Raw genomic sequence first — 26,029 nt, forward strand, 5'->3', positions numbered from 1 at the left:
AACAGACAAATAATTCTTTGCAGTGATTATAAAATCAAATATGAACTAAAGGACCTTATTTCCAGCTCAGTGGCAATAAACTATAGCCAAACCACAGTGTGTGTCCATTCATAGATCCATTAGCTGTACTCACTTTATCCTGCAGAGGGAGCCTTTACCTAACCAGCAGGTTCAAACCCAGAGCTTTCTTGCTGTGAACTGACAGTACTACCACTGCAGCTCTGTGCAGTCCACACAGTGTATGTCAGCTTTAAAATATTCCCTACAACCACTTTTTGATGCAACATGTGAAATGTACAGCTATAAAGAGGTAATTTATTTGTTGATGGTGACCTACAGTGAAAAAACAGTTATTATTTGAAAACAAAGCTATGACATGCATCTGCAAAGACAGCAGGATACATTATGATTACAATGAAGAGATGACAGAGGCTGAATATCTACATATGACATACTGTGTGAGTGTTTTATGTCCACTCTTGTATATGTCCCCAGAGACCTTGTTAGCAGCAACAAATCTGAAAACTCACAGCAATTGCTCGACAACCACGATTGGTGCTGGCAACTAAGCAGCCTTCTGTAGTTGCCATCGGAACCTGGAACTCCTTCCCATCCAGATTCAGCGGCCCAGCCACACCCACAGGTATAGGCATGTAGCCAATCACATTCTCACAGCAGGTGCCTATAACCTGGAAAATAGAACTTTGTAAAGCAGGAAGTAGAATATTACAGGTAGGACTGCAGTTTCTTGTGTTTGTGTGTTTTCTCACCTTAGAATAGTCGTAGTCAGTGTATGGCAGTGAGGAGAGCGCAGAAGAAGAAGGAAGCTTTGCAGATATCATCTGCCTTCGTATGGCTACTCCTCTCTCTGGTCTCTCCATCACAGCTTCCAGTTTGTATGCAGGGATATGTTTGAAGTTGACCAGGAGCATTACCTCATCATCACTCAGAAAACGAGGCCCCAGCTGCAACGTGCAGAACAGTGGCAAGAAATGTTAGAATTAGAATTAGAAAAGAATAAAACTTTATTAATCCTTTCGGTACAAGACCTCAGGGAAATTGCTAATTTGTTTAAAATGTATTTATTTTAAACAGTAAACCACTTGTTGTGGTTGTCATTTACACTATATCCATAATGGAAAACAAACTGACTAATATTTGACTAATATTTTCAAATATATTTATCGCCACTTGTTGACACTGAGGCTTTGTCTACCACAAAGGCTCAGTTTCAAATTGTGTCAAATTATGTCAATTACCTCCATTTCCAAGTTATATATAGCATGCTCAAAGTCACCCCCTTCTACAGGTATTCATTACTCCTTATAAAAACAGACATTCAAAAGTCTTCAAATTATTGAGTGCATTGTATGTTCTCTATCTGCTAGCACTATGTAAATAAAATGAAATTGCACTTAACTGCAATCAAATTAAATTAAGCTAAATTGAACTCTTGAACAGTAAATTAAAGTTTGGGAATTTTTTTTGGTACTTTTCGGGCAATATATAAAGGATATATTTACACACTCACAATTCAGACAGGCAACAGTAAATGTGGTGAATGAACAGTGAATGAGCCGAGATTCACTGAAGGTGGTATCTTTGTGGTGTTTTATTTTGTTCTATGTATGTTTTATTTACTTCATGTAAAATAGCAATAACTGTTACTTTATCCAGCAAAATGTTTTTGCCTATAATCATGTTAACAGTTTATCTCTGTCCATGTGTTATCATTTGGGAATTTTAATCTAGCACGTCTTTATTGAAGAAAACTTCCAGAGCAGTGTGTGAGTACTGTAACCAATTTCCAATGGCACCTGCTTCAAACTACTAATGTGTACGAGTATATTACATGTGGGAGGTACAAAGGTGAGCTGAGTAAATGTGAGGCCACACAGAGCTAGTAGAATCAGTGCAAGTATCTTTTCTATTGCTGTCATGCTCTAATTGGCTCAGCCTCAAAGAGAGCGCGACTAAGCTCATTACAGCAAAGCTAAATCACACAACTGCCTCACACTACGCAGTCTAATTTGTAGGATGAGTCTCCATGAACTTAGAGAAACGGAAAGTGGGCTGAAGTGACGAAACCACTCACGATCTTGAAAGGAGGTTAACTGAGTTATCAGCTTTAAAAGAGAGATTTGGGGGATTCATGTGTCATGTTTCACCTCAGGGTTGTTGAGGATGGCCACACAGTCATTCAGGCCTCTGGGTTGTTGGGGAAGGCTAGGCTGAGTGGTCTCAGAATGGACCTCTTTCTCTTCTTCCCCCATGACAAAGAAGCTCTTTAACTGGTTATCAGCAGCCACGGCAGTCACGGGCCGAATCACTTCATCTAGAGAAACAAGGTGGAGTTGACTACCATAGTGCTACACAAGTCCATCTGCTCAAGCATCATCACTGAGGACAGACACACCTCTCTCTTCCTTGTGGCCAGGTGTTGGGGTAGTCATGACATTGGCTGGGGCGAAGGATAGTGATTTGGGAGTGGGTGTCTCCTGTCTGCAGCAGGTCGCAGAGGGTCGACGCAGGCTTAAGGTAGGGGTGGACATAGTGATGGGGTTCTTCAGTGACAGTGTCGACTCCATTTCAACCTGCTCAAAGAAGATGTACTTGACAGCCAACAGCAGGGCCAAGGCCAGACAGATCACTTGTTCTATGTCCATGGTTATGATCCTGCAAGAGAAGACCGACAGTAATATGTGGTTTTATTGTTGATTTCAGAAGAGAGCAATGGCCTTGCTGACAGTTGTGAGTCCTGGCATTCATGTGGGTGTTACTTAAGTCATTTGCAGACATGGGACATGGAACATTGTTTCATTCATCAAATCATTAAACTGACAGCATTCTGTCATTCAAGTCCCTTTCAGACATAGTTCACTTTTCCGTTAATGTTCATCACGGCTATGTTCACACATACCACCCACATTGCTGGAGAGTGACACGATACATACACAATATTTGTCATTTATGGGAGACTAGTCAATATACCAAGTGATATATACTGCTAAATAATGCAGTAACAGACTAAACCTAAACTGATAGCAGCTGATCAAAGCGTCTAAATAACTCACAGCCCAGTTTATTGTTGATTTCATTGAATCTGAAAGCTCAGGACTCAACCTGAGGACAGTTACTATGTGACAAAATATGAAACTAGAGCTGATAAACTGTGACTCTTTGTGACAGCTCAGCTGTCTATGGTGAAGAAATGTTCAATGCTGCTATGCAGTCCCTTTCTCCAAGTCAAGCTAGTTTAATTATAACCTAATAAATGAAGTTACTTCTGTTACTCCATGTGCAAATGCACACAGCTGTCTCTCTCTTTGAAGACACTTGTGGATCCTACCTCTGTCTAGTACTGCAGGTTTGTAATAAACAAAGAATATGAAGAATTAGTCCTAAACAGCTGGAAACTAAACTGTCATTCTGTGTGTGACAGCTCACCTGCCTGAGGTGAAGACAGGGTTACCTGGCTTGGACTGATCTACTCTACATGCTCTCTTGGGGGTAGTTTATAATGAAAAGAGTTTAATTAAGTTACTGACTCTGTTTTTCAGTGCACAAATGTGCAAAACTCTCTCTATTGGAGATGCTTGTATAGATCCAGGTGCTGTGTGATGCTGGGGATGTTAAACACATTTAGAACCAATAGTTCCTAACAGCTGGAAGAAACAAAGTTCAGCTCCTTTTAACATTTGTGGGGGAAAAATTCTTACATTTGTTATTGGTGATTATGATTATTTTTTAAGCTATTAGTGTCTGTTTTCCTCGCAGAAAGGTCTTACTACTATGGGCATTACATTTTGCTGCCTTATAAATTTAAAACTGTAGAGCAAAATGTATGAAAAAAGGGTGTTGTTATTTTAACAAACTATATATTAAGTGTCTCTGAGATGTTTTCGAATTAATATTGTTGCTGAAATGTGGAAAAATCCTTCCCTAAATCCCTTCACACTACTGAAAGTACTGATGCTTGTGCATGTCCATCTGCTGTGCAATTGGGGATTGTTGGGTTCTCTGTTTAAATCTGTACGGTCTTCACCTTGCTATGTTAAGCGCTGTGAGATGACATATGTTGTGAACTGCGCTATACAAACAAAATTGAATTGAACTGAATTGTTTGAATTGTCTTATTCCTATAGTTGGTAGGCTGGCTTCTAACACCATCACTATGTGTAATGTATGCTGCTGCATCACTACTAAATTGGCTACATGAGATGTAGAAGCAGCACTTAAGAAGTATGTATGAGCTGTGGAAATCTGCACTGCAAGCTTTAAAATAGACCAGTCTTCTTTTAATATTTTTTTACGCGAGCTTTGCATGACCCTTTTATACAGAAATGGATCACTAAGTGTCTATATTGTTTTAAAATAAATTACCAATATACAGGAATTAACTACTTTTTATGCCACAAGACTTGAGTCTTAATTACCTTTGTCTGCATTGATTTGCCAGTGACAGTACATGGTTGCTTAGTACCTTTATCAATGACAGTCTACTGCAGTGTGTCGATGTTAACTTACCCATATTACACAGAACCTGATGAAAAACGTACATCCTTCACAGAGCTGTGCTAGGTTACCGTCTTGTTTTGCCACAACGTCACACGATGGTTGTGCTGCAGATGATGGCCTGCATTTGCTACATGTAGCCACAGTGTAAGCACCTACCTCACCCCCTGGAGGTATATCAGCCACTGATCAGTTTCAGTGTACCATTTGCGGTTTCAGCTGGGCTGTTTAAGCTGACTGTTACTTGATCAATGTGATCAATGGCCTTACCCATATTTCCCTGATCAGCAAAGGGGCTTAAATAAGTGAACACCAAGTTCTGCATCATATCTAAATGCCTAACATTTAGTGCTGCAATACTTCAACACTTAAAATCACGGCAGGAACAGCTCAAACAACTTGAGATTCTTACCTGGTAAGGTAGAAATGCCAAAGCGGTTTCTCTGGTTCGATCCTCCTGGGCGACAGAGGGTCCAGCTCCATGCCAACCTGTGGGATACCCACAGTGGTGTTGATAGCCAAGGGCTCAGCAATCCAGCGGCTATGGGCATGAACCATCACCAGGCCCAGAGACTGCACATAGAGCAGAGATGAGAAATCACACTCAAGTTCAAGTACAAACAAAGAAACAAATAAAGCACAAGAGGTTTTACCATGATAATTTTGACTCTCTGGGTTACAGGGTTGGGTTTGTTGTCCTCCTCCTCCATCACTCTGGAGAAGTGGCTCAGCTGCCATATAGGATGCCCCTCTTGGCTCTCACGGGACAGCTACAGGACCAAATACAACATGATCAAACCGACGTGACCATAGACATGTACACACATAGAGCTAAAACTGACCTCTTACCTCCAACACCAGTGAGACACACGCAGGGAAGAAAGTCATGAACACAAAGTAGTTGGCCAAGACAGACATACATCCAAAGCAACACATGATTTCCAATTGCCTCACACCTGAAAGATAGAAGACAAATACTCTCACCATCTGAATCAGATCAGAATCAAGCAGACTGAGTTGAACACTTATGACCTTACAGTTTCTGGCTCTGACAATTGGCATTATTATGTATTTTTTTAAAATAACATGCCTTTCAAACACAACCGGGTTTTCAGGTTTAGATTAATGACACAATCTCTAGGTTTTCTATATAAAGCAGATCCTACGCCAAATTAGTTAGGCTGGGGTATGCTGGACACCGATGGCAGTATCACATATAATGTATAAATATGTATATATGTATGTGTGTGTGTGTGTGTGTGTGTGTGTGTGTATATATATATACATATGGCATAAGTTCACAATTGGAGGTGGGTTCCAAAGTCAGCTGTAATAGTGAAGGCTAAGATACAATAAAAGCCAAAACACAAAAAGGAAGAAGTAATGGTGACCAGTAAAGAGGCTTGCTATGTCTCAAACAGGAAGTACTTTCAATTTACATTTAAATAATCACATCTTCACCAATATTTGACCTTGTGCATAAAAACTGTGGGAAATCAGGCCAAGGAACTAAGATGCAGTACAATGCAAAGTCCTCATAATGCAAACCTCAGACCTTTGTATTATTCATTGAAGATTTAAATTGCTGCGAGTACCTGACATGGTTCCCACTCCGATCACCAAGCACTCCACCAGAGCATCCAAAGTAAACGTAGGTCCCAAGATGGCCATGCCACGAGCAATGTTGTCCCTCACTTCATCCTGAAAAGGTAAAGCAAAATATATCAATCTGGGCTACTGCTGAACTATATGTAAGATGTTGTAATGTGATAAGCAAACATTTCTTCACACCTGAGAACTGGAGCTTAAGGCAAACTTGGCGAGAGCACATGCTTTGGAGAGGTCAATGAGAAGCAGGAAGAAGGGCAAAGCCTCACTGGAAGACCACAGAGAAGGATATGTTGCTTTGAACAGAAACTGGTAAAAAGAACAATATGTTGAGTTTGTTCTTACTTGAGGCCTGTGAGCTCTTTGTCAAGAAAGTGAATGACAACGGTGCTGAATACGAAGCTGGAGAATATGGTGAAAAGACCAGCAATGCCTGCAAGAGAGTAGATCCAGCACATTTCAGTTGTTTTAGCTAGTTAGGTCAGAAGAAACACTACCTCTACAGCCACAGGAGTAATAGCATCTTAGTCACTTTTGTCATCTTATAAACATATGATATGACCATTTTACCTAAAATATATTTGGATCCCAGTTGTTTCAAATTCTGGAACTGGAAGTAAATATAGACAATGGCGATACAGCGTGTGATAGTCAGGATGATGATATCGCTGCTTAGAATTTGCTGTAAAAAGAGAACACAAATTGAGCAGTTGTAAACTCACAGAAATTCATTAAAAATGTATGGTCTACCTTACAATGGGTGGTATATGCACTAAACAGATAACTTAGATATTCTTGATAATGTCATTCACTCACCTCCTCTGTTTTGGGGCAGTCGAAGTTCCATCCACAAATCTGGTCATTGCCAGTGAACATGTTCATGGACATCATACAGATGGTGAGTGTGACTGTGCCAACGATCACCTCCCAGGGGTGAGAGGCCACCAGGAGGCCGTGGGCTCGAAACAGACGGGTCAGCATGCTGCAACAGAAATATGGACTAAATTCAAGTATGGTGATGTAGGCCATGAGAAACTAGACGTGGATGTACACCTTTATTACAGTAAAACACTTTCAGTGGTCGCCAGCAATTTACATAAACAGTTAATTACTGTATAATTGATTACAGCACTCTACAGGAGAATGTGAGGTTTACTGAGTCATACTATAGCTTGACTTTCAAATTGAGATCTAACAACTGTGTTTAATATTTTAAAATGTATGTAGCACTAAAGCATTTAAAACAATACAGGTTAAAAGATAGGTCAAGTTACAATGGACTGGGAGCATTTACTCTAAAGGGTGCTTAGCAAAATTTTGTAAGAACATCTTCCGTTTATTTCAGCTCAGTGGCTTGCTGTTAACGGTTATTCTTGCTTTTGGCAACTGTTGATTTTGTAGTTGTTAGCCGTAAAAAAACAGTACACTACTGTTAAAATTTGGCTACATTTTTATAGTAATTTATTACAGTGCAGTCTGAAGAGGGCCATTCTGCATTGTTAAAGACATGGATTTTGTGAGTTTCCATACATATACATAGAAAGTTATATATAGCAATCAATTAAAGAATACTGAAATATTAGCATTACATTTTTTGTACTATTTTTACTCCACCCCTTTAAGCTATAAATTAACTAGCCTTCTTCATACGATATTTATCTAATTACTTTAAATGCGTCATTTAAGTAGCTTAATAGATTACAGCTGAGCACTGAAAGGTCTGGACTACCGGTGTTCAGTCCGCTCTCAAAGGACTAACAGCACTTGTTTCTTTATTCACAAAATCACTTATGAGACACACTACTTTTTTATTCATCTTTTTAGAAATCTGTATACATTGAGAAACAGCTTTTTCAGGAAGAGAAATTAAGATGAATGTTGCTGTTTCTTCATGCTGCGGACTGAAATCACTTGTGTCATGTAAACTGAAAGAAGTGATTACAGTCGTAAACTGTTTGTGTATTGTATGTGAGCAGAATGACTGACCTTGTTGGAGGATGACGGCTGAGACTGGGCGCTGGTGACGGGCAGAGCTGTACCTGCTGCTGTGGAGCGGACCGCACACTGTCCGACGGGCTCTCCGACACACGGGGCGGCCCCTGCAGCTCACAGTACCACACCGATGGAACGATGGCACGCTACTACATCACCCGACACGTCAGCCAATCATCATAAGTCACCGCCTTCACGGGCGCCTTATCCACGCCCCGTTCCCTTGACGACTGCAGTAAAGAGGCGTGGTTAGAGAGAGGACGCCTAATCTCACCACCACACCGACAGAGGTTACTGTACAGGGCTGCTCGCTGAGGGGGTGTTACTGTCTGAAGTATTGGGAAGTATTTGTACTTTGTCTCCAATGAGTAAATAGGACCCGGGCGATGCAAAGGTTCTTTTGAGACTGCTCTGCTCATTATTATTATTATTATTATTATTTTATTTATTATTATTATTGTTGCTGTTGGTGGTGTTGGTGGTGTAATTATTGTTATTATTGTTATTAATAATAATAATAATAATAACAATAATAATAATAATAAATAGTATTAGTATATTACGGTTGTTATTATATTTTTAGTATATAATATTATTATTATTTGGCCTAATCAAAATTTCACAATTTCATACACATTTATATACGTACAAAATGCTTAACAAATTTATTAGACCACCACCCAATCTAAGGTTTATGCCACAGCTGCCCTAAACTAACAGTATTGGTAATTACCAGAATCATTATTTCTTTTGTTTCTGTAATGGTTAATACAGCAGTATGTGGAAGTTTTTTAACCATAATTATATTTTGAAATGCTAAAATATAATTATTATTGTTATCAATGAATTTTCAAATGTACTGTTTTACAAAAAATGAAAAAATAACAAAAAGTTATTGTTTCTTAGATGTCAAATTATAGGTGTTTACTTGCATTCCTGCATTCCTGAACAGAAAAATTAGTTTTAGTGGCTGAATGTTGTGACTTCTCAGAGAAGCCCAGTGAGCCGGGTTATATTTGGGTATAAAAAGGTGAATTCAGTTTGAAATTCCTCATTCCTGTTCAAAATGGTAAAACGTAGAACGTTGAGTCAGTATATATATGTGCAACCAGGCCAGCTGACAGCCTTCACTGGGCCCGGGACAAGATGATATTAGAAAAAACCCGCGTTTTGTCAGGATTTTAATCATAGCTAATGGCTATTAAGTGCTAGCCAAACAACGTACGTTACAAGGCTGACAAAGGCTGGCTCCGCTGTTTCTTACCTCGCTCTACGTTGACTTTACTAGTTCCAGCTTCGTTGTCACCACCGTTTTTAAAGTATTTTTTAAGCAAATCTCTAAGGCCTCTGTTTTCTTCCTCTCTTTTTCTCTTCTTTTTCCTTTTCTGAGCACCAGACTTCTGCTGAGCGGACATTTTGGTGCTGAAGTGCAAAATCCGAACTTCCAATAAAAGGACAACAAATTTTGATCAGGGGCCAAACCATTTTATGTTGAAGGTGGGGGTGGAGGGCAACTCCAAAGATATTAAGGACAGTTCAGACGAAAACAAATTGAAACTTCTAACTCAAATATTGCACTGTTTCTTTCCATTAACAGCCCTTCTTTGGGGGAAAAAACATCCATAATTCAATGAGGATCCAGTTCTGGGCCCCCCACCCCACTCTGGGCCCGGGACAACAGACCCGTTTGTCCCCCCCCTATCAGGGGGCGTGTGTGCAACCATCCTATTATCCTTATGTCTCTGCAGTATTTACCTGCTGTGCGACTATATAACCAACCCAGTTCTTTATACCAGTTGGAATATACTTTAAAGGACCAAGTCAACTCATATAATGCAAATTTGCAAAAAAGTGATTTTAAACTCAAAAATGTGACTGAAGTGTCATGAATGCATCCAAATTACATAATTTCATTCTAAACTCAAAACTGTATCACAAAGATCAATTGAAAAAGAGACATTTGCTTATTCTTAGACAGAAACCCATCAGTAAATCATGTTAATACCGCATAGTTTTCAGCATAATCCAGGATATTACACATACCAAACAAATACAGACAGGAAGCAAACAACACTATAGCATTATCTATAATCAGTAAATGTCATGCCCGATTACATTAACTGCAAACATTTCTTTAGTCACAGTTGTCTGGTTACAAAAACTGTCAAAGTTCTAGAGGGACACCCATTTACCATCGCCACTGAGCAGTTTGTGCCACAGATTCACTGCTCAGTGTGTCTGATCCCATGGCAGCTGAACAAGTGACGAGTACCCAGCGCGCGGTCCTGCGCGAGGCGATTCGTTTTTGGGACGAGTGGTCATGTGACCACTTTGTGAGCAAACGTCTGGCTGTGAGCGGTCACGAAATTAAAGATCATTACAGTAACTACCGGAATCCAAGCTGCAGACGGCAATGACTGTTCTTCAATGACATTGTCAACCCTACTTAGTCTGCTGTAGGGAATTTGATCACACAACAGAGGAAGGTAGGGCAGTGGTTGCAGGCACTTGTAATAAAAAAAACGCATAACTGAAATAGAAAAATGTATCTGCGTGACTTTTAAACATGAATATCATTGTTATTTTCGATTGGGCTTAGTGGTTTTCCCCGTCTTGTCGCTGGAGGCAAGACTGTGTAGTTCGATATCAGATATGTTGCTGTGACATGACAAGAAAAGTCCGCAGTCACGTTTCAAATGATAGTCCTGCTTACACTGAAAATGATAATAGTTTGAACATATATTTTAGAGAGTGTAGTTCAAACCCTATTGCTCAGCCACGACTTAGCAGGACTGCTGGGCCACCTTTTCAAAATGGCGTCCTTTGGTTGCGTATTAATCAAGAGTTATCTGACCGATTCACGCAACGCTCTCTGCACACCGGAGGCTGCCCTCTCTGGACCACGCGTCTGGAGTCTTTCTTTTTTTCAAGGCGGCACCACCTGCCGCAGTAGATAATCACAAACGTACACGACTAACGATTTTAAAGGACGATGTCACCCAAAATATACTTAGAATTTTAAAGGTTTATTCAAGGAGTGTTCCACACAAAGTACTGCTTCATTTCCAAGTACCTATAAATCAAAGGTTTATTCCTTCACACGTTGACTAGTCACACACGTTTGTGTGTCCGTGCTTGTGTGTATGTTATACAATAACAGTCAAAGCAACAACACTCACAAAACACACTAAAAACCAAAGTAAATGAGTCTTGTGACTTCCATGGCTGAATCTCACTACCTCCTGAGAGAGACAGAGGGACAGACATCACAATGCATCAGTAGTTATGGCACTGATATATCGGATAAACTATACATAGTGTCCTTTTTTGCTTTGGCAAAATATATTCTATTTTTACCATTTTATGCAATGACTCAGATCCATACAGTGTCTTAGTGAGCTATTACGGAGAACCAGCAGCACAACAGCAGGAACTCTACGAAGAGGAGTACAGCATTAATACACTTCTGCTTTCTCTACTGTGACAAGTTTAAATGCTTATAGTGAAAAACATCAAAATTATTAACATAGTTAAAATTGTAAAACAATGACTATTAAACAAGCATTCACTCTGAAGGTTGTTGCTGCTTAATGTAGTGACAGTGATCATTTCAACACACTTTTATGATCTGATGAAGTATTAATTAATATGCTGGCTATAATTAATTATTATCATCTCAGAGCAAGCTAACAGTTAGCAGCTGTATTTAGATAAAACCTGACTGTTTGCAGTGTTTAATGACGAGTTCAATAGTTTGTTTCTCACTTTAGCAGGTTAACAACAGCTTTGCTGCACAAATGAAGACATCAGAAATGCTTACAACATTAAATAAAACAATTCATGATCAGTATCACGTTGTAACCATCAACCATCATGGAGAGAAATGCTACTTCCTCTGGCTCACCACGGTCCTAGAAGTGCAGCCTCTGGCTCTGCAGACACAAGCTGCTCGATTCATGTGGAAGCATTACTACCTGTCAATATATGTAAATTATGTTTCCTTAGATTTTGTTCTTCGTTTTATTTGCCCATTTACTCCTGAAAATGGATGGATACTACACAAAATATAATGGGAAGTAAATCAAAGGAAACCTCAGATATAGGTAAAGGCAGAACTACTACTACTCAAATATTTTAATTTCTTTACGAATTTTAATTTAGACAAACAGCAGCCTAAATTTGCACTGTTCAGTTCTGTTATGAAATGAAAAATATGCATTAAATAAAAGATTAATACTGGAATGGACTTTCTGTTCTTACTCAATTCAGGTGCTTCAATTCAGAGAACTAATAGGAATTTGTAAAAATAAATAAATAAATAAATAAATAAATAAATGTTGTAGTCCTGCCCAGGAGGGTTCTTACTAGCTTAAAAATATCTAAATGTATGCAATATGAAGATTAGTAGATATGTAGAACTATGGTAAAATACATTTTAAGGTGTTTCAACTCATTTTAAAATCTGGAATAGCACTGCAAAATCCAGCAAAGACAGTAGGCCTGGTCCAGATATTCTGCAATGGAGGAGATATGGGTTTGAGTAGGGGAGGCAGTCTTGGATGTTGAAATCCTTCTACCTGAGGAGAGGCTAGGAGTGTCAGTGAATATGAAAGCTTCTGGTCACAGAGAGAACAGTTAGTATCAAGAAAACTGAACTCAAGCAAGCACCACAAGGAAGAATCAGAAACTTTTAGCAGACAATCTAGCAACAAGTGCCTGAAGAACTGATGTCTTTACACTGAGGAGGGTAATTAGTGGATCAGGATCAGGTCAGCTTGAATACTAGATGCAGCACAGGTGAGGAAGCAGCCAGACAGAGGAATAACAGGCCCACAGCAGAAACACAGCACAGAGATGGTTGTCCTGGCCAATGCCAGTAGAAACCTGCATGCTGGAACCCAGTAAAAATGCGCATAATGGCCTTTCATCGAAATTGCGTGGGTCGGCATTTGCATATCGTCAGACTTTTGCGGAGCTGTTTAATAACTTTTAATCACCATGTCCTGTAGTTTGTGCTGGCTAAATTTCACATGTGTACGGCGTACCCCCGAGTAGGAAATAGATTTTAAAAATGCCCAAAAATGGGCGAAAATGGCCAGCAATGGCCTGCGATGCTTGCCATTTCTTCAACATGGCGGATTTCCTGCTGGGTTTACAGAAACGTGCTCATGGACTTTTTTTCCGACAGGAGCCTGTTGGAATTTTCATGGGGGCGCTGTGGGCCATTTTGCCATTGACATGCCCAGTTCCTTTGAAATAGAAACGTTTTCACCAGTCCTGAAGTGTGTGCATATTTTGTTGAGTTTTTGAGCATGTTCAGGCCCTCAAAAATGCATTTGTTTTGTACAGAGAATAATAATAATTCCTTGCATTCCAATAGGGTCCTACGCACTGTTGTGCTCGGGCCCTAAATGTAAGTAGTAAAATATCAATAGTGGTACCATTTTTCCAGTGTTGACACTTGGAAAAATGTTGTACATTGTGATTCCAGTTTTCGCATGTTTTAAAAATTAAATAAGTCTAACCAACATCTGTAATTTATTTAATGCTGGACACTGAATCAAACTTTCATAAGGCCCACACTGACAGCACATATGCAAAGTTTTGTCAAGGTAAATAATGAGTTCCACTGAGAAAATACTTAACTTTTTTGTTGAATCAAAAATATGCAACACTTATGAAAACTCAAGTAATTGTGCTTGGTTACCGGAGTCGAAAGCTGACCATGGCCCTAGGAATGACACTTGGACTCCCTCTGTTGGTTGTCCATTAGCTAAACAACTCAGTAGATGCTGTAGGTTTCACATCACATTTGCTGTCTCTGCTTTCTCAATTTAACACTGTGGTCTTTATTTATTTCATCATCCCCATTAAGATATAGAAAGAGAGAAAGAAAGATAAACAAGTTATTTAACTGTCTGGAAACAATAATTTAAACAGGTCTCTTGTAATCTCCACACTGATTGCGATTGTCTGAAAGGACAAACGCCCAGTCCAGTTAGAGGTTGCCAAGGCAGTAAGAAGTTCTGAAAGGCCTGTGCACAGCGGCCCTTGTGAACTTATAGAGAAATTTCAACGCATTTCCTTGCTCATCTTGAACGTCTTTGAATTAAGAAGTAGAGTCTCAGTGTCTTCTGCTGGAAAGAGAGAAAGACTGTCCTGACCAGAAGAATGTCAGTCTCTGTCGTTTATTCATACTCCCAATGTGACTAAAGTCTCTGGTAGCTATGTAAATAAAAACTCATGTCATCACTTAGGTGTAGGTGAATAGATTGGTTAAAAAGAAAAAAAGACAGAGAGACTTGACACAGGTTAATGGTTTCATTTAATCATGACTATGATCCTTGACTAGTTTTGGTCAAGTAGATTTTGTGCAAGACAATTTATATGAATCCATTTTGTAACAATTTTAGAAGGCCTGGACGTTGTTCTTCGGTCAGTGAGGATGCCAATTCTTTGTTGTTTAGTTTGAGAACTTGTTAGTTTCAGATAATTTTAATTTGATGTTTTTTAGGCGAGTAGTCCATGAAGAATCTGCAATAACTTTTTAAGTGTCATTGTGTGACTGTCACCTCTGTATGTTTTCTTCCAGAGACACTGTGGAGATGACTGACAATGGCGACTCAGATTCTGACAATGGCTCTTTAAGCCTGTTGCATGATCTCAGTGTCCTCAAAACTGGAGGGACAGCTGAGGACATGGCCATAACTCATTTACATTCACAGGTTGGCAATAAAGTAATGAAAAAGGTAAAGGAGATAAAGACAAATCAGCTCAAATCTGCTGAACCACAGATGTCCAACCCCATTCAGTCAACAGCAGGCTGTGGAGAGTCTTCAAGTTCAGGTATTCCTAAATTAGAACTTCCTGAAATAACATTTATACCATGATTACCATAGCAACTGAAAGTACCTTTACCTCTAATTTGTCATGGTTTATCATTTGTTTTACACATTGTGTTTTACTTGTCTTCAAAGCAAATGTCTCCCAATATGTGAAGATTCCTAAAAAAATGAACCTTTACAAGAGAAATGGAAAGGGAGAGACTCTTCTGCACAAAGCATGCAAGAGAAAAAATCTGGCAGAAGTCAAAAAGCTGATTTATGCTGGGATCGGTGTTGACATGGAGGATTATGCAGGTTTATCACAACTCTGACACTTGTTTTTTGGCATGTAATCATGTATAGATTCTGACTATGTTAATTCCTGTCTCATACTCGTGAAGCGATTGAAGAGTTCATTTGCAAAACAGATAACTCCATTTTTGTAGATTTTGTTTGCTTGTGATAATATCAATCAAACTGAAGGTGAGCGGATTTGACTCAGTAGAAACTACTTGACAAAAATAGAGATAACTAAGTTTGATTGATATTATCTCAGGTAGACAAAAGTGGGTTTTCTGAAGGTTTGTGAAGATGGAGTTATCTGTTTTTGCAAATGAACTTTTTAATTATTAACTATCAAAGACAAAATCCACATATATTAGTACATATCTACTTGAATTGTCAGGCTGGACACCTCTCCATGAGGCTTCTGCTGTTGGTGAGGAGGCAGTGGTGGAAGAACTCTTGAAGGCTGGAGCTAATGTTCACGCTAGAAGCTGTGATGGTATCACACCCCTACATGATGCTGTTTCCCGTGGACACCATCAGGTAATGGATAAACTCTGATTCAGATTTTAAAGATGTAGTAAATTTGAGTGCAGTATTTAGTAACGATTTCTACAAAAAGCTGTGATGAAGTTGAAATCAGAAGTTTCCGTACACTGTATAAAAAGACATAAAACCTGTTTTTTTTTTTTGTCACTGCCTGACATTAAATGGGGCTAAAATTTTCCTGTTTCAGGTCAGTTAGGATTACCCTAATTATTTCTATTTACTAAATGCCAGAATAATGAGAGGGAGATCTTTTTTTATCACTGTCTTCAAGGTCAGAAGTTTACTTACACTAACATTACTATGCCTTCAAATTATTTAGGAAAGCCCAGATGATGACGTCATGACTTTGGAAGCTTTTGATAGGTTAATTGACAACATTTTAATTAATTGGAAGTACACCTGTGGATGTATTTTAAGGCACACCTCAAACACACTGCTTCCTTTTGTGACAACATGGGAAAATCTAAAGAAATCCACCAAGATATCAGGAAGAGAATTGTGGAGCTACACAAGTCTGGTTCATTCTTGGGTACAATTTCCAGATGCCTGAAGGTTCCACGTTCATCTGTTCAAACATTTATACGAAAGTATAAACACCATGGGAATGTCCAGCCATCATAGCGCTGAGGAAGGAGATGGGTTCGGTGTCCAGAGATGAAGTGTTTTGGTGAGAAATGTACGTATCAGCTCCAGAACAAAAGCTAAAGACCTTGTGGAGATGCTGCTGAAGCTGGTAAGAGAGTGTCATTATCCACAGTGAAACCAGTCCTGTACCGACATGGGCTGAAAGGCTAGTCAGAGAGGAAGAAGACATCACTCCAAAAGAAACATAAAAAAGCCAGATTACAGTTTACAAATGCACACAGGGACAAAGACCTTCATTTTTGGAGACATGTCCTGTGATGTGATGAAACTAAAATTGAACTGTTTGGCCATAATGACCATCGTTACATTTGGAGGAAAATGGGGGAAGCTTGAAGCCTGAGAACATCATCCCAACTGTGAAGTATGGGGGTGGCAACATCATGTTGTGGGGGTGTTTTGCTGCAGGAGGGACTGGTGCACTTCACAAAATAGATAGCATCATGAGGAAAGAACATTATGTGGAAATATTGAAGCAACATCTCAAGACATCAGCCAGGAAGTTAAAGCTTGGGCACGAATGGGTCTTCAAATGGACAATGACCCTGAGCATACTGCCTGATTAGTCACAAAGAGACAACAAAGGGACAACTACGTCAATGTTTTGGAGTGGCCGTCACAAAGACCTGATCTTAATCCTGTAGACAATTTGTGGGCAGAGCTGACAAGACATGTGAAGCAAGGCGGCCAACAAACCTGACTCAGTTCCACCAGTTCTGTCAGGAGTAATGGGCCAGAATTCATCAAACTATTGTAAGAAGCTTGTGGAAGGAAACCCAAAACATTTGACCCAAGTCATACAGTTTAAAGGCAATGCTACCAAATACTAAGGAAATGTATGTAAACTTCTGACTTTGAAGAAAGTAATACAAAATTCTCTTTAAACATTCTCTCCCTCATTGTTCTGGTGTTTAGCAAATAGAAATAAGTTTGGTAATATTAACCTAAAACAGGAAAAGTTTGGTCTGATTTAATGTCAGACAGTGGGGAAAAACATGTATCTTTTTATACAGTGTATGTAAACTTCTGGTTTCAACTTAATCAATTAATTTGTGGACATTGTTACTAAATACTACACTCAAATTCTTTGCAGTCTTTATTTAAATTCTTTATTTCCTTTCATGAACAATTCGAAACAAATACTTAGAAAGACAGTATTGAAAATACAGGCCCTAAAATAGAAATTAATTGAAACAAAAGTGAATACACCTGTAATCCCTGAAACGACAACTCAGTAAACCTATGACTTCTAATTTGCATTGTCGAGTTATTTGGGTCATGAACTTCATTGTCTGCCTAAACTCGGCTCGGCATTGACGACCACAGAGGACGCTGGTCAACTTCACTCATTTCCATCTTTTATTTCATTTTTTTCAGAGAGGAATCAGGCTGAGTGGTCAATAGTTGATAACCTTAAAATTAAAAAAAAAAAAAAACACAAACCCATATTAATTATTTAATGAATCTATCAACAATCATTTAACATCCAACATACCATAACTCAAATTAGCAATTACAATTTTATCCTTTGAATATAGTTGAAACTGTCTCAACCTACCAGTGGCGTCTCTGCGGTCATCAGCACAATGAAGAACAAAGGAAACACACCTGCCCAGGACCCACTAATGAAGCCTTCTTCTCTTCTTCAGCCCTGAGCTGACACACCTACTCACACAAAAATGGCAGCACTGCCCTCTGGCTGCTAGTAAAAAAAATGGAACTATAGGTGAAAAATTAAATAAACAAATAAATACATATGCACACAGCATAACCTAATTCATAACTTAACATGCATAAATGCTAGAACATGGTTATAAAGTGACATTTGAAGACTTAAACTATCTCAGTTTGGGACCGATGCGCTTTGTCTATCTATCCTATCCTAAAAAGGATACAGGGAGGTCAGTGGCCAAATAAAATGGGTGGAAACATAGCAGCAGTAATGAGAAAGTATAGGATGAATGATAATAGCACCAATCGGAGCTGCAATGGTGTTTTCTTAAAATAGCACCGCAGACAATGCCCTGCAAGGTTTAGTTCCGAACAATAGACAGGCAGGTATTTAAGGCTTGGCACAGAGATTTTCAGAGGAAATCAGAGTTTCTGTAACAGTCTGGACAGTGTCTGGGACATTTCATATCCACTATATATTGTATACTGTCCTTTAGATTGAATATGACACAATTGCATTGGGTGTTATAAATCATGCACAGTAGTATCATCTGGAATAAGTAAATGTACTTAATTTATTTCCTTTAAAGTTTCTTCGAAATGTTTGTGTGTTTCCTAGGTGGTGAAGCTTCTACTTCAGTATGGGTCAAATGCCAGTGACAGGAGTGTTAGTGGCCTCAGTGCACTGGACATGGCTAAGGAGACGAAGATCAAAGAGCTGCTCTTAACTTACCTGACATCTTCAGTTACACAAAAGACATCTTGCAAAGCTCTTGCACAATACCGACAACCAGGTGTGCAAACCTACATATTCTGTGCTTCAGAAATCAGTCTGTTCACATTGTCCCTAAAGAGTGGATGTGATCTGAGTCTTTTTTTGACATACAGAAATGTTCATATATAGAACAGCCAGAAAACTAATGATACATAAATAAATAAATAAATCCAACACATTCTGTGTTTTGTTCGCATTAAATGTGGCTAAGCAGAGGATAGCAATTAAATAAGAATATGCATGTGTTTACTTCTGTTTACACATTTATCCATACGTCCATCCATTATCTATCCATCGTGATCCTCACTAGGGTCGCGGGGGGCTGGAGTCTATCCCAGCTGACTTAGGGCAAAGGCAGGGGACACCCTGGACAGGTCGCCAGTCTATCACAGGGCTACACTTAGAGACAGACAACCAAGCACACTCACATTCACACCTACGGACAATTTACAATCACCAATTAACCTCAACATGTTTTTTGGACTGTGTGGGAGGAAGCTGGAGAACCTGGAGAGAACCCACACTGCATGGGGAGAACATGCAAACTCCACGCAGAAAGATCCCGGGTGTCCTCACACATTTATGTTGAAAAATATGTTCACACTGTTGTGTTTGAATAATGCAATTTCATTCGTGAGCCATAAATAAGGTGCAAGTTACAGAATCTCATGAGAGGACAAAAGAAAATGGCAGGAGACCTGCTGCTCACATAAACATACATCTCTAAAACTCACCCAGACAAACACACAGACACACAAAGTGTCTTCTCTTGAGTGTATTTATACTTGTGTCATGGGTATCTGCATCTAATATCATCTTGAAAGTCATGTCATTTGTGTGTTTGGAGTCAGCACTAGCTTTTAAGCTGTATTGTCTTGAAAAATCCTGCATGATAAAACACATGTTCATCAACAGTCTTCAGACATATGACGTGAGTGTACATTTTGGGGTTGTTTGCTTGTTTTGTTGTGAGAAATGTGGTTTTTGAAACTATTGTAGAAGGATTGTTGAATATTGTTGTGCCTGACATGAATTCATGATTTGGATAACTAGCAAAAGTGCAACTAATGATATATTTAAAGCTACATCATGTAACTATAAAATAGAACTTTTGGCTACACATTTACACCGAACGATTCAGTTTGTTTCAAAATTGATAGTTCTATTTCTTATTTCACACTTGGTAAACTTTCAGACTTTGCGTAGCCTGATGATTGCCACTGAGATCTAATTACAGAATTGTTTCAGGGGCGTCATCCTCAGAGCCTCATCACCACAGGGAGCTTTCCTGCCAGAGCAGTTTCAATCCTTCTCACGGTGACACAGTAATCCTGCAATCTAGAGAAGCAAGTGACCGAGAAAGAAACAGCAAGTCCAGTGACATACAGCTTGGAAAGAAAGGCACCACCACTGATAATGTGAGAACTCTTTACAAACAGCTTTAAAGCATCACCTCAGGCTCAATTAAATGTAAATAGGCAGCACAGTTCTTTTAGTTGTGTATAGAACAGGTCCAATCGTGTGATGATGTCCATCTTTTCTTAGCATTACTTTATAGAAAGCTTTACTGGTGCTACAGCTTTGATGTGACAGTAATTTTTCACTCATTACTTAACATTTTATAGGTGAGCTTTTCAGAGGCCATAACAGAGGTTTTGGAGCTGGTTGGGAGGAAACAAACAGAAATGGTGACTTGGCCTCTGACAGGGCTCAAGGATACAGGTAAAGCCTGCTTCAGGTAAAGCCTGCTAAAGCCTACTCTTTTAGTATTAATTTGTCAACAGTACTTGTGCAAATTAAATGATATTAAAAAAATTGGCAGCGTGGTATCAAATAGAGGGCAACCAGAAAAATACAGAATTTGTTTCATTTACTGTGGTTGTGCCATTTTTCAGACATATATCATGCAGCTCTGACGCAGATCCAGAGTGTACTGATTGAGGTGCTGACCATGCAGCATTTGAAGAAGGATGATCTTGCCCGAAAATACTGGTCAGTTTAGGGGTATTTCTCATCTTTGATTAAGTTAAGCTTTTTGAGCCAGTGGTAACAGATATTGGAATACAAAATGTTTTCATTTTCAGAACATGACAAAATTATACCGTAACCATAGTAAGTGGTATGCATGTCGTTAACAATTATCCAAAAAATGTTCACAAGACATTTTTCCGAAATGTCGCTAGGTACTAATCTTTCTTTTTGTGATCAACTTTTTAGTGCTCAACAGGCCATAAATAGGACAACACGACAAACTGTACAAAAAGCACTATGTGAGCATAAGAAACAAATAAACAAAACAAATACAAGAAACAACAAATGCACATGCACAACAACAAATCCCCTACCAAAAAAACAAACAAACAAACAAACAAACAAAAAGAACAACCCCTGTGGGCTGGACCAGGCATCAGCCTGCTGAGTGAAGTTGCAGGTAAATGATCAGTATATACATATGCTTACATATTAGATATATACATACATGTACTGTACACGTGCACACAAAGCCTCATAGGTTGGAATTGGTCAGATCACAGCCGACTCTTCAGCCTGTCGCTGCTGAGAGCCACATATTCACATTCTCCTCTCTTGCCCCATTAATGTGGGCTGTGGAAAATTCCATATAAAAAATATCAGGATATGTCAGCAACCACTGCATAACTGACAAGGTGTGTGGGGTTTTCCAGCATACTGCAATCATTTTCTTAGCCGTTGTCAAACCAGCAAGAACTATTCGTTTCTGATATTTGGGAATCTGGAGTAATGAGATATCATTCAGAAGCATAGTAACAATGGTCACTGGTACTGTCACTGATACCAATGTGGTTAGCTCTAAATCAACCTTCTTCCAAAAACATGCGACGGGGTCACTCCCAGACATGTGCAAAAACGTACGTAGCACCGTCATTGCACAAACACTGCATGTGGGGTCAGTACTAACTTGCATGGCATGCAATTTACGAAGCATCATATAAGTCGTGACGAGTTACTCATCTTTCAAATGGAGATTGTAACAGGTGCACAATGAGAATGGTGTCTGAAACAAGACATAATACGCGAGTGATTCTCAAACAGAAAATTGCTGATATATTTACATTCATTTATCCATTGTTTTTGTGGATTTTGCCTAGTTACTTTCTGATTGAACTGTGACCACCTGTAGTGACCATAGTTGTCATCACACACAGCTTTAAAATGCAGTGCATGATTATTGTGAATGTGTTTCAGAGCATTCAGACTCATTTTTACCATGAAAAAGTGACTTTAATGATGGTGTTAAACTGGGGAGTCAGTCATTAAATGCTATATTCCCAGATCCCCACAAATAATGAGCAATGCTTTTATTGGCTTTTTTTTGCTAATCAATTCTAAAGCGATAGGATTGATAGCCAAAATAAAATGAAAAACCCATGTTATGCAGTGCTTGGGTTTAATGTATCCCACTCATATTGCGCTTAAAAACAATAAAACCAAAATAAAATGATAAAGTCTTCTGATAGTTTTGTGCATCGTTGATTAGTAGCTTCCTGTATTGCCCTCTGGTGGTGCAATAAAGGTGTGAATCAGTCTAAGATGCTTCCTATCACTATCTTTCTCAGTCTGGCATGTTAGTTTTCTTGATAACAACAGTATTGCTTGATTTCTTTGGTGCAGGAGTGTGTCCGACTCGCTTCGGCAGCGTGTGTTGAAAAGTCAACTTTTCTCCCTTGCATCTTGTCAGAAGAATTTGATGGAAGTTCTGCAGAAGCAAAAGAATTTGGTAAAGGCATATGATACCATGAAGACCACTCAGTCTCCCAATCATCAAGGCATCATAGTGAGACAGCAGCCAGATGACTACTGTACTCCAGTGTCCATGCCCGATTTAAAACAAAAGAAAGACACGACTGCATTCAAGACGCTCAACAGAGGGGGAGACATCGATCAGGTACACAGGCCAGTCTAATAATATCAGCTCCAGCAAACAGTACCAAGAACCTTACAGCACCTGTGTGCACTTCGGTACTAACCCAGGGTACAACAGTTCCCATACTCACTGATCTACAGAATGAGAATGCGTCAAAGTGTCTAAGCACCCTACAAGGAGTTTCACCATCCACAAGGGCTCTAAAGCTGTGGTTGAAGGTCAAACAAAGCTCTTCTCTTTTTCAATATTTTAAACAGTTTTTTGTCTTTAAAAGTTGTCACCAGACACTCATATTTGCAAGCAATCTGGAAATAACCAGCATAATAGTAAATGAATAACTAGGTTGCATCTAATGATTGCGAGTTTTAACCAGTAAGAATTCCTGGCTTACATTTTACAATTCATAGTGACATGGCCCTTGACACTGAGTGGCTGGTATTCCTTTCATTCTACACTTTATTCTGAAGAGGCTTCACTGACATTTAGTAACTCACTGACTACTGAAACTATGTAAGAAGTCAGACACAAGTACCAAGTGTTTTCCTCACTCTATGGGAACTGAGGGTTCCATAAGCAACAACAAAGTTTGCAGCGATAGCAGCATGTGACGGTGCAATGGGTTAGGTGGACAAGTTCTACTTAGGATAGTCTGACATACCAGATGTAGATTGCAGGTGTAAGTCTGCCATTGACCTTGCCTTTGTCCTCCCCTTCCACTATCTACGTGTTACCATTTTCAAAATCCGCATCACTGCAGCGAACAACATTCACAACCTCAGAGCAGCAACCAACATGCTTAAAATTCAAGTTTAGCTAAAGGTTTGAATTTTGCAATAAAGCAGCCCTGCATTGTTTTTGTTTATTTGTTTGCGGGCCATTCCGCCTCAATTCACGGAATTCCCCACGCCTGACCATCTTTAATTTGACAGACTTTTTTTTAAAGTGGTGAATATTGTTTGAGTTGACCATGTGTAAAATCTGGGGTTATCGGTAACAATGATGTTTGAGTTAAACATTCTTCAAGAGGGTTGGGGTCATGTCGGTTTTTGCATCTTCTCTTCGCGCCAGTCTGTGGAGCAATGTTTGAAGTGCCATAGCTTGAGGAATAATGTAGGTGGAGTCCTGACATTTTGTAGGCTCATTGATGTGTACATACAGCTCTGCTTTGATAGATCGATGCAAACCAATTATGTGATGGTGCAAATTTGATCAAAAAATGTCATTGTGTCTGTCTATTTTGATATTCCACCAACCATAAAATTTGTATTTTTCGCCATAAGAGGCAGATTTTTTTACCCCCAGTGATTGGCACCAATAATAGCTTTTGTGACTATGCTGCTGCCCTCTTGGCCAGGTCTCCCTTGTAAAGGACATCTCTGATCTCAGTGGGACTAACCTGGTTAAATAAATGTTAAATTAAAAAGTGTCACTTCAAACATTGCTCCACAGCCTGAAGAAACCAATGCAAAAAACTGTCATGACCCCACTTACTTTAAGAATATTTAACTCAAAAACTAATGTTACCTATGACCCCAGATTTTACACACGGTCATCAACATTCATCAATTAAAATTAAAAAAAAAAAAAAAAGTCAAATTGAAGATGGTCAGGCAAGACATTTTTGTTTTTATTTTTAATTCGGTGAATTGAGGTGGAATGACCCTTGTCTGTTTGTATTGGTCAATTATACATTTGATAGTGTTCGTCTCCCGGCTTGCAAATGTTCCTCCAGAACAATTCTCCCATAACTATTCTGAGTAGACACTGTCACTGTATTCTGTTCTCAGCACCACCCAAGACCATTGGGACTGGTGTAAAGAAATACAAACAAGCCATAGTTGCCGGGCAATCGATATGCCTCGGGTTTCAAATAAATCAGTCAGGATACTGTCAATAATAAGTCATTTATAAACAGAGACATCACAAGAGGGACATTTCTGAACACTGAACTTTTTTGTCTCCTTTGCTTTTTCAGGTTACACTCAGAGACAGACCAGTGTCTTATCGCTTCCTGAACCCAGAGGCTGAAGTAAATGCAGTACAGAGACATCTTGAGAACAGTCTTCAACACTGCAGGGCTGGTTCTTCTCAGGAAGTGTTGACAACAGGTCTGTTGTTCTTGTCTACTGGCATTCCTTAACCCAGCCTAAGCACTACACACATTTTTGCCTTTGACATTTCTTTTAGATTTTAAAATGCATAATATGATTTTTGATTGTATTTCAATTCATTTTCCAATTGTGCAGAGGCAGCCAGCCTAAAGCATCTAATGAAGATCAAGGTTATCCATTTGGTGGATGATGAGGAACTTCTTCCAAATGCTATAATGGACCGTTACTGGGACAAACTTGTAATGAGAGCTTATTTAGAGTCTGAAGACTGGGCAAGTGAATTGTTTTAATCATCTCTCCCCATGTTGGTCCATAACTGTTTGTTTTGAAATTTTAACTTGGTGAGTTTTACGTTTTCACTCGTTGTATCATTTGAATCGACATTGCTGGGATAAATGAGAATAAAACTTGGCTTCCATTGAGTGATTAACATTTAAAAAGCACCAAAAGTTAATTACAACATTTCATTGTATTTTTTCATCTTTGTTCTTTTCTCATATCACAGTGGTCTGTCCTTGTTCTTATGCTTCAGGTTTCATGAGGCACATTTCAGTTTGTGAACCTGCAAATTGTTACCACGGTGAAATTAGTTTGAAGTTGGATATTGGATATTCGCGCTCCGCGTAGTCAGAGGCGTCTTGCTCACAGTTGATCCGATTTACAGACTCAGACTTTGGCTCGCTCCTCTCTGCTGCATCGCCACCCAACCAGAGACATTTCACTTAGGGACCGTCAACGAATTTCTGAACCAAGAACTCTTGAGAAATAAAAATTAATACATTTTCTATTTTGGGACCTCGTGACTAAAAACCAGTGTGGATATATTCAACTGCACTGGACAGATGAGACACACCAATTTATTTTCAAATTTAACCTTTGTAATATTTTTTATGAATTATTATATTCATAAATTTGGAATATTCTTCAATAGCTTCCAGGTCATGTGACCCACTGACTTCAAATTAGTGTCAAATTACTCAGCTAGTCTGGACAAATGAGGCACACCAATTTATTTTCAATTTTAGCGTTTTGCATATTTTTTAATGAATTATTATATTCATAAATTATGAATATTCTTCAATAGCTTGCAGGTCATGTGACCCAGTGACTCCAAATCAGTGTCAAATTATTCAACTACACTTGACAGATAAGG

At 39.0% G+C, this 26,029-nt stretch overlaps 1 protein-coding gene across 1 annotated transcript in view; it reads right to left on the reverse strand.

Annotated features, from left to right (window-relative positions):
* Positions 1 to 8,224, reverse strand: part of hmgcra (3-hydroxy-3-methylglutaryl-CoA reductase a) — a 17,661-nt gene extending 9,437 nt beyond the window's left edge. The window contains exons 1-13 of the mRNA XM_008285169.1: positions 8,110 to 8,224; positions 6,940 to 7,105; positions 6,694 to 6,805; positions 6,469 to 6,556; positions 6,307 to 6,391; positions 6,111 to 6,216; positions 5,365 to 5,471; positions 5,169 to 5,285; positions 4,928 to 5,088; positions 2,417 to 2,676; positions 2,169 to 2,335; positions 771 to 965; positions 531 to 689 (exon numbers count right to left, since the gene is read on the reverse strand). Of these exons, the coding sequence (XP_008283391.1) occupies positions 531 to 689; positions 771 to 965; positions 2,169 to 2,335; positions 2,417 to 2,676; positions 4,928 to 5,088; positions 5,169 to 5,285; positions 5,365 to 5,471; positions 6,111 to 6,216; positions 6,307 to 6,391; positions 6,469 to 6,556; positions 6,694 to 6,805; positions 6,940 to 7,104 (1,722 nt within the window). The 5' untranslated portion in view covers position 7,105; positions 8,110 to 8,224. The remainder of the gene's footprint in view (positions 1 to 530; positions 690 to 770; positions 966 to 2,168; positions 2,336 to 2,416; positions 2,677 to 4,927; positions 5,089 to 5,168; positions 5,286 to 5,364; positions 5,472 to 6,110; positions 6,217 to 6,306; positions 6,392 to 6,468; positions 6,557 to 6,693; positions 6,806 to 6,939; positions 7,106 to 8,109) is intronic.
* Positions 8,225 to 26,029: the final 17,805 nt, after the last annotated feature.

Source organism: Stegastes partitus, unplaced genomic scaffold, assembly GCF_000690725.1.
Source record: "Stegastes partitus isolate 25-593 unplaced genomic scaffold, Stegastes_partitus-1.0.2 Scaffold389, whole genome shotgun sequence".
NCBI classification, from domain to species: Eukaryota; Metazoa; Chordata; class Actinopteri; family Pomacentridae; genus Stegastes; species Stegastes partitus.